Source organism: Pleurodeles waltl, chromosome 10 (genome assembly GCF_031143425.1).
Source record: "Pleurodeles waltl isolate 20211129_DDA chromosome 10, aPleWal1.hap1.20221129, whole genome shotgun sequence".
Taxonomy (NCBI): domain Eukaryota; kingdom Metazoa; phylum Chordata; class Amphibia; order Caudata; family Salamandridae; genus Pleurodeles; species Pleurodeles waltl.
Genome location: NC_090449.1, coordinates 132,556,396 through 132,569,433, shown reverse-complemented (window position 1 = coordinate 132,569,433; position 13,038 = coordinate 132,556,396). Strand labels below are relative to the sequence as shown.

The 13,038-nt window shown below is 44.1% G+C and overlaps 1 protein-coding gene across 1 annotated transcript in view; it reads right to left on the bottom strand.

The window, feature by feature from the left end:
• The window catches only part of LOC138261215 (cytochrome P450 3A21-like), a 425,990-nt gene that overhangs the window by 164,037 nt on the left and 248,915 nt on the right, over nt 1-13,038 (bottom strand). The window contains exon 7 of the mRNA XM_069209968.1: nt 3,164-3,312. Within this exon, the coding sequence (XP_069066069.1) occupies nt 3,164-3,312 (149 nt within the window). The remainder of the gene's footprint in view (nt 1-3,163; nt 3,313-13,038) is intronic.

The following is a 13,038-nucleotide window of genomic DNA, read 5'->3' as shown; positions in this document are numbered from 1 at the left end:
CTCAGGGTCATGGTGGAGGAAATCGTACGGGTAGAGCCACAGCTATTTGGCTCACAGGTACAGCACACATCAATAGCCAGGAAGATGGAGTTATGGTGCAGAATAGTGGACAGGGTGAACGCCGTGGGACAGCACCCAAGAAATAGGGAGGACATCAGGAAGAGGTGGAACGACCTACGGGGGAAGGCGCGTTCCACAGTATCCAGGCACAACATCGCGGTGCAGCGGACTGGCGGCGGACCCCCACCTCCTCCCCCACAACTAACAACATGGGAGGAGCAAGTCTTGACCATCTTGCATCCTGAGGGCCTCGGAGGATGGGACACTGGTAAGTCAAATCTTAACTATCACATCCCCCACCCTACCTGCATGCTATCACACCCCCTCACCCTCACACCCTCCCCTATCACCCCAAATCCTCACTAATGTACCCATAACACAAACCACCCATCTCAACACCAAGCTCTGCATGACACAACTAAGCATGAGCACCCCTCACTAAAGCATGCTCACTGCACATACCCAGAACACCCCCCCAACCATCATCACACAAGCCCCCACACAGGAATGCTTGCACTGGGGTACACAAACACCCACCCATTGCACACCATGAAACACACACATGCAATAATCATGTTCTCATACCCCTGCAGGAACCCGAAGGACCGTCACCACACCAGATGGTCCAGACAACACCACTCCACCCCCAGAAGAGGCCCACAGTGACGACAGCAGCTCTGCCCCACTGGATCTTGATGACCAGCCCGGACCATCGTAGGCCTCTGGACAGTCGGTTCCCCTTGCCCAGCCACAGCCCAACACCGAGCTGCCACCCTCTGGTAACACCAGCACAGCACTCACCCAGCGGGCCCAAACCTCCCTACCCAGGACAGGTCAATCAGCGGTGTGTCCACCACTACAAAGCACTGGCAAAGCACCGCTGAACAGTCCATAGACCGCCATGGCAAAGCACCACTGAACAGGATAAAGACCGCCATGGCAAAGCACCGCTGAACAGGGCAAAGAACGCCATGGCAAAGCACCACTGAACAGGGCAAAGACCGCCATGGCAAAGCACAGCTGAACAGGGCAAAGACCGCCATGACAAAGCACCGCTGAACAGGGCAAAGACCGCCATGGCAAAGCATCGCTGAACAGTCCATAGACCGCCATGGCAAAGCACCGCTGAACAGGGCAAAGACCGCCATGGCAAAGCACCGCTGAACAGTCCAGAACCGCCATGGCAAAGCACCGCTGAACAGGGCAAAGACCGCCATGGCAAAGCACCACTGAACAGGGCATGCACCGTGTAGGAATGAAAAGGCCGCCACATCAGGCATCCTTCTCCCATGTGCAGCTGGGACAGTGACCGGACATGAACTTTCACGGGGAGACTCATCCAGTCTGGGCCCCAGTCCCCCCCAGTACCAGTAGAGAACTGCATCTACTTGAGAGACTGTGGCTTTGCAATCCCCAGGATGGCACAGTAGGCAAGCCACCCACTGTAGAGACTTGAGAGACTGTGGCCTTGCACTCCCCAGGATGGCACAGTGGGCAAACCACCCACTGTAGAGACTTGAGAGACTGTGGCTTTGCACTCCCCAGGATGGCACAGTGGGAAAGCCACCCACTGTAGAGACTTGAGAGACTGTGGCTTTGCACTCCCCAGGATACATCAATGGGCATGGAGCCCCGTCGTGGATCTGGCTTCGCATTCATCTGGCTGAGGTGCACCCCCTTCCCTTCCCCCTGAGGTGCCTGTAGTGTTTCTATCTGATGCCCCGGCAGAGTTCTCTCCGATTTTGGTCAGGTATAGTTTGTGGGCCTCGCCCATGCATTTTTGGACTGTTGGTGCACGGACATTGTTGTGTACATATCTGCACTACTTCTCGGATTGTATGTGTAAATAAGAGTGATTTTGAGATATATGTATCTGTATATTTTTGTATGACATGTATATTGGCACATTACAATGTTTGACCGAATTTCGCAATGTCTTTTCATTCTTCCGGGGGGATTGTGGGTTGTTACTGTGATTTTTGTGAATGCATTGGTGTGTATGTTGTAATATGCGAGGGTGGGGGTGTTTGGTGGGTGTCCCCCTAACTTTTGTCCCCCCTCCCCGTGTCGTAGATGCAGTACTCACCAGTGTCTTCGGTGCCTACGTAGCTGTTGGTCGTAGAGGAGTAGAAAGACAAGGGCAGGTAGGATTTGTAATTCGGCCTCCATGGTGTCCTCCTTCCTCGTGGAGTATGTTGAGGTGAGCGTTTTCCCATAGCAAAAGCTGTTTCCGCCGTGTTTTTATCCATGGTGAATCCGCCCCGGAAAAGGTGGCGGATTGGCGGGTTGTAATAGTGTGGGCGGTACATTGTCTCCCGTCTGTCTGTTGGCGGTGACCGCTGCGCTGCTTGTCTGTACCGCCGTGGCGGGCGGTGTGTTAAAGTGGCTGTCTTTGTTGGCGGTTACCGCCAGGGTCATAATTCCCTTTTTTTGTCCGCCGCCCTGTTTGCGGTATTTCCGCAGCTTTAACACCGTCCGCCAGGGTTGTAATGACCCCCTATGTGTACTGAATCCTGCAAAATTGGGACTAATGTAGCCCGTAGTTTGCTCTAGATTTATTTAGAACACCTTTTCGCCTTCCTATCTAATTAGTGACATGTTTATTTGAAATGCCTTCCTCTTGCAGTCAAATACTCTTACCCACACCCAGCAGTAACTCTGTCTCCAGTAAGCTTGTGCAGTTTCAGCAAAGACATAGAGTAAATGAATATGCAAGAGATGCTAAACCGGAATGAGGAGTCATATCAGAAGTCATCTGGAGGACTAGGCTAGGAGATGTCTACGTTTGGTACTTATCAGGAATCAGTGCCTGATATTATAATAATCTTTAGGATTATCAGTGTGGTAGTCAAAAGTACCTCAGTGCTTTGAGGTTATGCGAACCTGGTTCTTACTGTAACATCATTGACAAAAATTCTGCATTCATCTCATTATTTGAAGGCAGTGCTCACGTGTACTGCAGGACCAATCACAACTTCAGAGAAATGATAAACGAAAAGGAAAATCATGCAAGAATACCAGCACATGCTGCAATCAAATAGATTGTAAGTTATGTTATGTCTAAGATGCTCTTTAACAATAGAAAGGTGCTCAGGATTCTTACCTATGATCATTAAAAATGGGTTAATGAATCTGAAATTTAACATTTTCCTTGAAATAGTAACAAAGGGATCGTTCGGGTTGTTCATTGAGTCAACGTTCACACCAAAGGAGGTGCCGATGACCACGTCAGTAGTGTAGGAGCCAAACAATCTGAGCAGAAGGAAATTAAAATTGAGTTATTCATTATGTAGCTCAAATCCAAATTCTACAGCAAAATCAGTGATATCTATTAGCCAGGCAATATTTTTAAGTGATATGTATGTGCTGATTCTAAATACCCGCACTATAGGAATGGCGTAAACTGAGACCTAATACTACATTGATTTTATATGATTTTCATAATTATCAAGTAAATATTTTCAAGATTTTTTATGTGGCGATTCAAATCCTCTGCAGCATGAGTCCGTCTAGCATACAATAAACAGACACACAGAATTAAAGAGTAGTGTCCAATGACAAAAAACTGTTTTTCTCCATAGATGTTTGGAACATTTTCAGCATGACACACAAAATTCACCTTTACTAGAGATCTTTCCTTGAACTTGAGGTTTAATTGTTTCTGGTCACGATTTTACAAAACTGCCCCATCTCCAACTCACATCCTTTTGCAAGGAAAGTCAACGCAGAAATACCTTTGGTAAAAAGGTGAAATTGAGAGTGTTTGACTTAAGCTCCTATCGTGAGTGGGTCAGAATATGATTATTATTTTCAGAACCTTGTAAATGCTTTTACGCCGGCGTGGGTTGTTACTAGCATAAATACCTCCTATTCTGAGTTTTTTTGGGGAAAATTAAATCAGAAAATGCAGGATCGGGGTTCACCCTAACAAATTCCACATGATCTGTCTTTTTTTACAAACCTTTTCCCCTGACAAATTTCAGCAATTAATACCAGCCGAAGTTTATCAGGTGCATTTTGTACGAAGTATGGTGATTAATGCAAAACACAAATTCCAATCGATTTCCAAACTCACCCTGGTGTTTATGTTGGACCCACCGTTCCCTTAGATGTTCACCCTCCAGTTTGACCACAACCCTCTTTCTTTAAACCTCCCAGCCAGAACGCATATATTTTAACCTTCTACAGCACATTCTTTTAAATCCCACATTTTTCTAAGTGGTTACTAGAGTAAGGACTCATTACTCTTCACACTGCCAACCCCTTAGTCCCCGCCATGTTGCCCCATACCCCTAAAAAATTTATTATCTAAAATGCTCACCTCACCAAATCCCACATGCCTTTGACACCAACTACAGCAGAGACCAATCTTTTCTCACACCTTTTTAGCTAGCACAAATCTAACTTCTTTAACTTCCCTTAATGCTGTAAACAAATCCCACGTTCCTTTTATGCCTTTACTCAGTTATAGAACTGTCAGGATGCGATCAACCATAAAGTCACGAAAGGGATGTGGCTAGTCAATAGCAGGACTTTATTGATGAACAGAAATTGCTCCGTGACTTGCACTCAAGGTTCTGACCATCAAGAAGCAGTGATCTCAGATTAACAGAGAAAAATGAAGAACTTTTCCAGCATACAGAAAAACAAACTAGAAGCACTAACATTCCTAATACATGCTAATAGTAATCTGGGCCAGAACATGCTCCAATAATCAGTATAATACATGCAGATGATGTGGCATCATTTTGTACTCTTACTACAAAGGGAAGTAATATCAAGCCAGTTTTTGAGACCATAAAAACGATTTTGTATTATTTCAGGGTATAAGATAATTGCTACAGAGAGGCTCTACTGATAACTTTTGAAACACTAGATTTAACCCTGGAATACTGAAGCATTAAACTAATCACCAACCGAATCAGTTATTTAAGAGTACTATTTTCCGCATCATTAAAATGTATTTCATTTTAAGGTATGCCTGACTACTTGTTGAAATAAAGCAAGACTTCAATAAGTGTTACCATTTACCTCTCTTGATAATGGAAAGGATTAAAATATTCAAAATGGTTACACTACTGCAGTATCTATTCCTTTTTCAGGCGCCCCCATGTTATTTAAAATGTTTTTTAAAAGAATCAATGGGATGAATACATCATTTGTATGGTGATTCAAGTGACCCACCGTAGCAAGGAAAAAGCTATGTCTACCACTGGAGAAGAGAGGTGGGCTCTTCCCACTTAGCGGCCATATCACAGTTGCTTCGACAACTCGTTATCATGGAGAATAATTGGCAATATTATGCAATTCTTATGAAGGAAATGCCAAAGAAATATGGTCTAAAGGGTTTTGTTTGTAATTTGGTAGAAGTCAAAAAGTATAAAAACATTACTTTTTGAGCCCTCAGAGACCTTAATCAGACGAATGCATTACGGATTAGATGATCAAAGATTTATCGTGAGCAGGAATGCCTACCATTATGAACAATCGGGAACTCCCTGAAGAACTGTCTAGTCTAATACTTGACAGAGCCAAGAAACGGCTGATGGGAACTTAAATAACTGTTTAGGACACTGGAAAAAGTTAGACAAAAAATCAATATTAAATTAAAAGGAAGTTTTTGCAGTTTAGAAGTTACTTCTCAGAGACACTGCTTGGGGAAGAGTTAGGTATTTTTAGTGGGATTTTACGCTATTCTGCTCATCAAGTCTGCACAGCAAAAAACAATTTGTAACTCTAGAAAAAGTTAACAATGATAAAATTAGAACGTCCTGGGAACTAGATTTAGGTTTTCAGTTCTTAGAGCAGGATTGGGGTGGATAAATTCACATATCCATTTATTTAAATTCTAATCTCCTGTGTATGCAGTATTATATGGTATATCAGTTGTCTTTAATGCCAGCGTGTATTAATACATTTGCAGAATCAATACCAGCTACATGTAAGAGATGCTTTAAAGTGATTGGGAACTGGAAACATTTGTTAGGGGACTATAACAAAATCAAAAAACGTTCAAAAGAATGTGTCTAAATGGCTTGTGGAAAAAGTAGGATATCTCGTATCACCAGATCTCTGCTGATTGGTGCTGGGTTTGCAATGTTTTTCTAAAAGAAAGGACAAAAATTGTTATGACACTGTATTTCCCATTAATGCTCTTTTTTTAAAAGTGTTTTTTCTTTGTCTGTGTACTTGTCATCACAAATGAGGTTACATATTGAAGAGATACTTGTGACGTTGGCGACAGCCATAGAAAAGAAACAGTAACAGTGCAACATGGTTTGTGCATCTCAATTTTATGACAAGACCGGAGGCTCTATTATGCGTTCTTTTCTTACTTTAATTTCAATAGCAGCAGTCAAGAAACTACAACTCCCAAAAGGATTAGCTGTGGGCTAACCAATGGGAGTAAAACAGAAAGTAGTAGTGAACCAATCAGAACAGGACATAAACCATAGAGAGTACCCTTGACTGCAAGCAGCCCTCTTTTCTTGCTGCTCGCAGTCAAGATAAGTACTCTTCTTTGCCTGGCTTCGTATTTAATGTTTTTCCTTTCATGTTAATTATTATGTTTTGCTATGTTACCTTAGTTTCAGCGTTATTTTAATGTTCTACTTGTTTTTGACGGTCACCGCACCGCGGTTGTAATATTTCGGGCCCCCCCCCCCGCCCCTCTTGGCTGGTAAACGCCGTTATTGCCTCGCGCTCTTCCGAGCGTTCTATTATGCACTCCGTGTTCCCCGTTTGACAGCGCGCGCTGTTTCTATTGCGCGCCGGTTGGAGAACGCTTACCGGTCCTCGTAGACGGCTCCCTTCTTCGTTTTACGGCCTCACAGCCTTCCGTGTACACGGAAGACAGCGCGTGTGCTGGACTCCGCCTTCGCCTCTCTCGGCTTTCAGGAAACCTCGAACCCCGCCTCGGGGAGGAGCTTCGACCACCAGTTTGGGAGCGTTTTGCTCCAATTTAACCCTTCGTATTCCAAAGTGGTTTTTTGCTTGGTTTTAGTGATTATTTTACTGACTTTCGTTTCTTTTAAATATTTTATCATTATGGATATGGGAAGTTCTCCCTCAAGATCTGCCTCTGAGGAGGAGGATGTTGTTTTTCGTCAAGACTTAAATACATTTATCCAGTCCTCAGTGAAACATGCTATGAAAGCATCAATGGACAAGATGTCAAAAAATATTGAAAACTCAGTTATGTCCATGGTGTCCAAGTCTATGGCCCATTCTGCGGGGGAAGGCAGAAAACGGAAATTATTTTCCTCTAAAACACGTCAAGGCGCACAGACAGAAGGTGAGCTTGCCTCACGCCAGACCGAGGACTTACTTCCTCCCAGGCCTCCTTCTAAGGAGGGGAATTGCACCAAGAGTACGACATCCCAGTCAAAATGCAAATCAAAATTAAAACATTTAGATGCGCCAAAAAAGATTGTAATTTCGAAAATATTGGACACAGATGAGGAGGACTTGGATGATTTATCCCAATCTGACAACCCCGACGATATTTTTTCCCCTTCTTCTCCTAAACGTTGCAAAATGGCGTCAGGTGGCCCCTCTACCACTGTGGTTGACGCCGAAGGGGTTCCAATGTTTGACCCATCTTTAATCCATCATCCTAACTCCACAGAGTGGCTTCCTCTGGAGCACGTAGGTGATTATATTGCTTCCCGTCTTCGGCTTCCTCTAGATAAGCAGACGAGAGCCAAATTGAAGTCTGAATGCCCCAGGCCGTCGTTGGAATCCAATATTACGGTTACTCCTACAATTGACGACTCTCTCATCACTTTCTTTACTAAATTTGGTAAGGATCCCCGTAAGGGGGTTGACAAAGCCTGGACCACGTGCCAGGACAAACTTCTGGAGGTAGTGGGTCCCCTGGCTCGAATTTTTGATAGAGGTTCAATCTCTGTTAAGAAAGAATGCCATCCATCTTTGCTCTCCAGACCCTTCCGGATTCATAAGCTCTATCTTTCTCGTCCACAAGAAAAACAAAAAGCTGAGACCGGTAATCAATCTCAAATCTTTCAACCAATTTGTCGTCTATCGCCACTCCAAGATGGAAACCATTATCCATCTCAGGGATATTTTACTCCAATTCGATTGGCTAGTCAGACTGGACTTACAGGACGCATACCTGACTATTCCTATTCATCCGTCGCACAGAAAGTTTTTACAATTTCTTTACTGACGCATCTCCAAATAACAGCCTCTCTCCTCACAGATCTCGGGTTCCTGATAAACCTCGAAAAGTCTGTTCTTCTCCCTTCCCAACAGATAGAATTTCTAGGCTTCCAAATAGACTCCGTCTCGGCCGCTTTATATCTCCCTCGTTCCAAGGTTTCCGCAATCAAAAAAGAACTTATCCATACTCTTCAAAAGGGCTCTATATCTCTCAGAACACTCGCAAGGGTGGTCGGCCTCCTATCATCTTCAATCCAGGCCATCTTCCCAGGGCCTCTTCACTACCGTGCCCTCCAGCGTCTCAAAATCCTTCATCTGCATCGCGGCTTAGCCTTTTCCGATCTCGTCTCCTTGGACCAGGAATCCGTAATGGAAATCCAGTGGTGGATATCCCATTTAGAGGCCTGGAACGGCAGATCCATCTTCCCCTCTGTGCCCGATCTTGTATTAGAATCAGATGCAAGTCTCACAGGCTGGGGCGCCCGCTGTGGTTCGATATCGACTGGCGGTTCATGGTCCGCAGAGGAGTCCAGATTGCACATAAATTGTTTAGAGCTTCTTGCAGGCTCCTTTGCAATCAGAAGCTTCACAAAAAACAGAGCAAGATGCTCCATTCTGCTTCGCATGGACAATATTTCAGCGGTACGTTACATCAACCACTTGGGAGGCACCAGATCCAGACCTCTGGCCCTGCTGGCCAAGAGTCTCTGGGATTTTTGTCTATCCCACAATTTCTCCCTCATAGCCGAGTATCTTCCGGGGTCTCTGAATTCCAATGCAGACTGGTATTCACGCCATCTCTCGGACTCCAGCGATTGGAAATTGCACCAGTCAGTTTTTTGCCAGATAGGACGGAAGTGGGGTCCGTTCCGAATAGGCCTTTTTGCGTCCCGGCTCAACACCCAGCTTCCCAATTTCTTCAGCTGGCGGCCGGATCCGTTGGCTCTAGCTACAGACGCTTTTCTACAAGACTGGTCCAGTTCTCTCAATTACGCCTTCCCTCCCTTTATTCTAATCAACAGGGTCCTAAACCAAGTCAGACGTCAGAAGGCGTCTCTGGTCCTTTTGACTCCCTTCTGGCAATCCCAGGTTTGGTTTCCTCCCCTCCTCGAACTAGCAGTGGATTTCCCTATCCTACTCCCGTCCTTTCCATCTCTCCTCCTGGATCCTCTGGGTCAGCCCCACAATCTGATTCTCGACCAATCATTAACCCTCTCAGCTTGGCTCATTTCCGGTCTCCCCAACAGCCCTGGGCTATTTCGTCAGAAGCTTCAGAACTCATTAACAACGCTTGGGCACCCGGTACAAGACGGGCCTACAAATCAGCATGGGCTCTTTGGTCAAGCTGGTGTCTGGGAAAATGTTCCAATCCCTTTTCAGCAGATCTAAATTTAATTATTAATTTTCTAGCCGCTCAGGCGGGCTTGGGCAAGTCATACCGCACAATAAATCTTTACAGATCTGCTATATCCCTGAATCACTCACATATCGACGGCAATCCTATTGGGTCCCATCCCTTGATTTGCCGTCTCCTGAAAGGCGTCAAGCTCTCTAGGCCTCCTGCCGCTAACTATTCTCACATCTGGGATGTTTCTCTGGTACTGAATCTTTTTCTTTCCTGGCCAGATAATTCTTCTCTTTCCCTCAAAATGATTTCCGCTAAGCTCACTATGTTGCTATGCTTAATTTCTATCAAAAGGACTTCAGACGTTAAGTCCTTAGATGTTTCGGCACGCCAGTTCTTACCTTCAGGTGTTTTATTCCACATTTCCAAACGCACCAAAACTAATTTACATTCTGTTTTTTACCCTTTCTTTCCTGACAGACCAAAACTGTGTGTGGGCCTTTGTTTAAAAGAATACGAAAAGAGAACTGTTAACCTGAGAACGTCCTCTTCCACTCAATTGTTGATCTCCTTCCGCAAACCTCACAAGCCAGTCACTTCTGCATCTTTAGCCCGCTGGATCAAATGGGTTATGTCCTTAGCAGGAATTGATACTTCTGTATTTGGGGCACATTCTTCCAGGGGGGCCATGGCATCTAAGGCTTTCGCCCTTGGGTCCAGTTTAGAGGACATTCTCAGGTCGGCAGATTGGTCAAATGATAATGTGTTTAAAACATTTTATTGCAAACCTGTTAGATCGGCTTCTTCTATAGTTATTGACAAGCTTTGAACGCGCATAATAGAGCCTCCGGTCTTGTCATAAAATGTAGATTTTCCTAGTAATTTATGACGGAAAGTCTTAATTTTATTAAAGACACGGAGGCAAATATTATCCCACCTCAGTACTTCTATTAATATGTACTTTCTCTTTCCCTCCCAGCGACTCCAGCACTGCCTCCAGCTTCCGGATAACGCCGTTGGCTCAATCAGTTCCTTCTTCATGAAGAATCCTCTGGAAGCATCTCCACATCCCGCTTCGGAGCACCTTCCTTCTCCATCGCCATCTCGGTTTTTCGCAGTCGTGCAAGAATTGTGTGCCATTTCTTTGTCTTTCGCAATTGTTGGACTTACTTATCCGTTGTTTTATAATTCCGCTTGACTGTCTCGTTCAAGAAAAGAGGGCTGCTTGCAGTCAAGGGTACTCTCTATGGTTTATGTCCTGTTCTGATTGGTTCACTACTACTTTCTGTTTTACTCCCATTGGTTAGCCCACAGCTAATCCTTTTGGTAGTTGTAGTTTCTTGACTGCTGCTATTGAAATTAAAGTAAGAAAAGAACGCATAATATTCGCCTCCGTGTCTTTAATAAAATTAAGACTTTCCGTCATAAATTACTAGGAAAATCTACATTAGCAATTAGATGTTGAGTACATTGGCTGGGGCGGGGTGCATTGGGCCACGCAAGATGGTATAGATGGAATGGATAAGGAGTTTATTAGAATGCCCCTTGGTGCTTATTACTGATTTCAAAATTTTAGTTTGCTATCTGAGGAAGCCTTAAAATTCAACCTAGGACCCATTATTCACCCCCTCATTGTACCTAATGAGTATGAACGGCGCTCTCCCGTAACCCCTAGTAGCTGAAGGGTCAACCAGTCCAGCATGGGGTTGTCATTACTTTGTGGCAGTGTTTCAGGAAGAAAGTTAGGATGTCTTCCCATGTTTGTGTATGCTGTCCTTTACCGAGACCTTTGTAACAGCCCACTGATATGCCATCTGATTCAATCTCTGCCCAACCAATTGTCAGATCAATCCATTTCTGTACTCTCAGTCACAAAAGGGATTTGTGAGTAGTGGCAATTCCCTTTTTAGCAAGAGTTACAGAGAGGTAAAAACATTTATTTATAATTTTCCCTTTTTGCAGTGTATGTACTGTCCCACGAGTCAACATTTTGGTTTGACTAATCCTGTTCTATTAGTAACCCTCTCTAATTTTCCCATCCCCTCTTCCCAGTAGGTATTTCACATCATAGGTTGCTAGATCATTAATAGCACAAAAATGTAAATCAAGAGAAGTCCTTAATTTGAAGAATAAAAATCAAGAGCACATTAATATTTGAAGAATCGTGCCATAAAGGCAATGGATTATGAAATCAAATTTTAAAGCACTGGATACCTCAAATAAAGGCTTGTAGAATGAGCTAATCCTCTGAATGAGTGAATTATTTCTTTTTTCATATGAATATATTATCCCTTAAAAAGAATATTTGCAATTAAGATTTTTCCCAATGAAATATAATATAAGATTGACTCTCTTCCCAATATTAAAAAAATGACTTCAATACTGGACTGTAAACACCAGTCTAACTCTAAAAAAGATGAGATCATCCTTCCAAAATTAGTGGGCCTCTTTCACACTACCATCTATATTGCACCAGGCACAGTACTGCAGGCTCTTACCTATTGCCCAGGCTGTTTAACATGGACGTCTGGCTTTCCACTAGTTCAATCCAATATCTCAACCTCCTGGCCCATATTAATACTTATGAAAGACACATCCATCTACAACCATGTAGAACCAGAGTAAAAAACCCAAAATAATATACTGGTTTTAACATAATTACTACTAAAAAAAAACATGTTTCCTGTCCCTCAACCAACAAAAGCAGGACAACTACTTGTAAGCAAATCGCCAAAAACAATCCTACTGTTCACGTGGACCCAATTGCTAGATCTGACAGGTAGGTTTGTTGAGAAGATTTGGAACAGCACCAGTAATGTAGATGAGATGCTGCATATCATTATACAGAGGAGAGCAAATGTGGGATTACTTCTACACTCATCACATTCATCAATGAGAGTAGAAATGTGCAAGTTCACTCTGTCATGGTAGCGTAGGGTCAAACATGGCCCTCGAAATCGATGATAGTACAGTTGCCCTCTGAGGTGTCCCAAAAAAGAGACCAGCAAAGAATAGACTGGAGTCCAGGGCAGTTTTGGCATTTACAGCATTACCCGGCACCCCCTCTCAGTGTTAGTATAAGAGGGCTTCAAGACTCATGGAATAATCTCGATCCAAGTAAGTTTCCCCCTAGGGGTAGTGATTCATTTAAGTGAAAGTGTCACCTTAGGCTTTTGTGGAATCAAAAGAATCAAAGAGATGCCACTGCTTTAAGGCACTCCTGCGACTGACTGGTGAGTGGCTTCAGGTAGAACAGATAAACAACTAGGTGACGGTGAGCGAGTCAGCTCGGGGTGAGTCTAGGGTACTTTATCATTAGCGCAGTGTTGAGAAGTGAGGGTTCCTCATCCAGAGGTTGGATAGATTCTAGTTGCCCCAGAAGCTCTGAACATACTCAGGAAACTGTGCACCTGCAGGTAGCAGGGTAAAGACCTATATGGAGCGCCACTCCT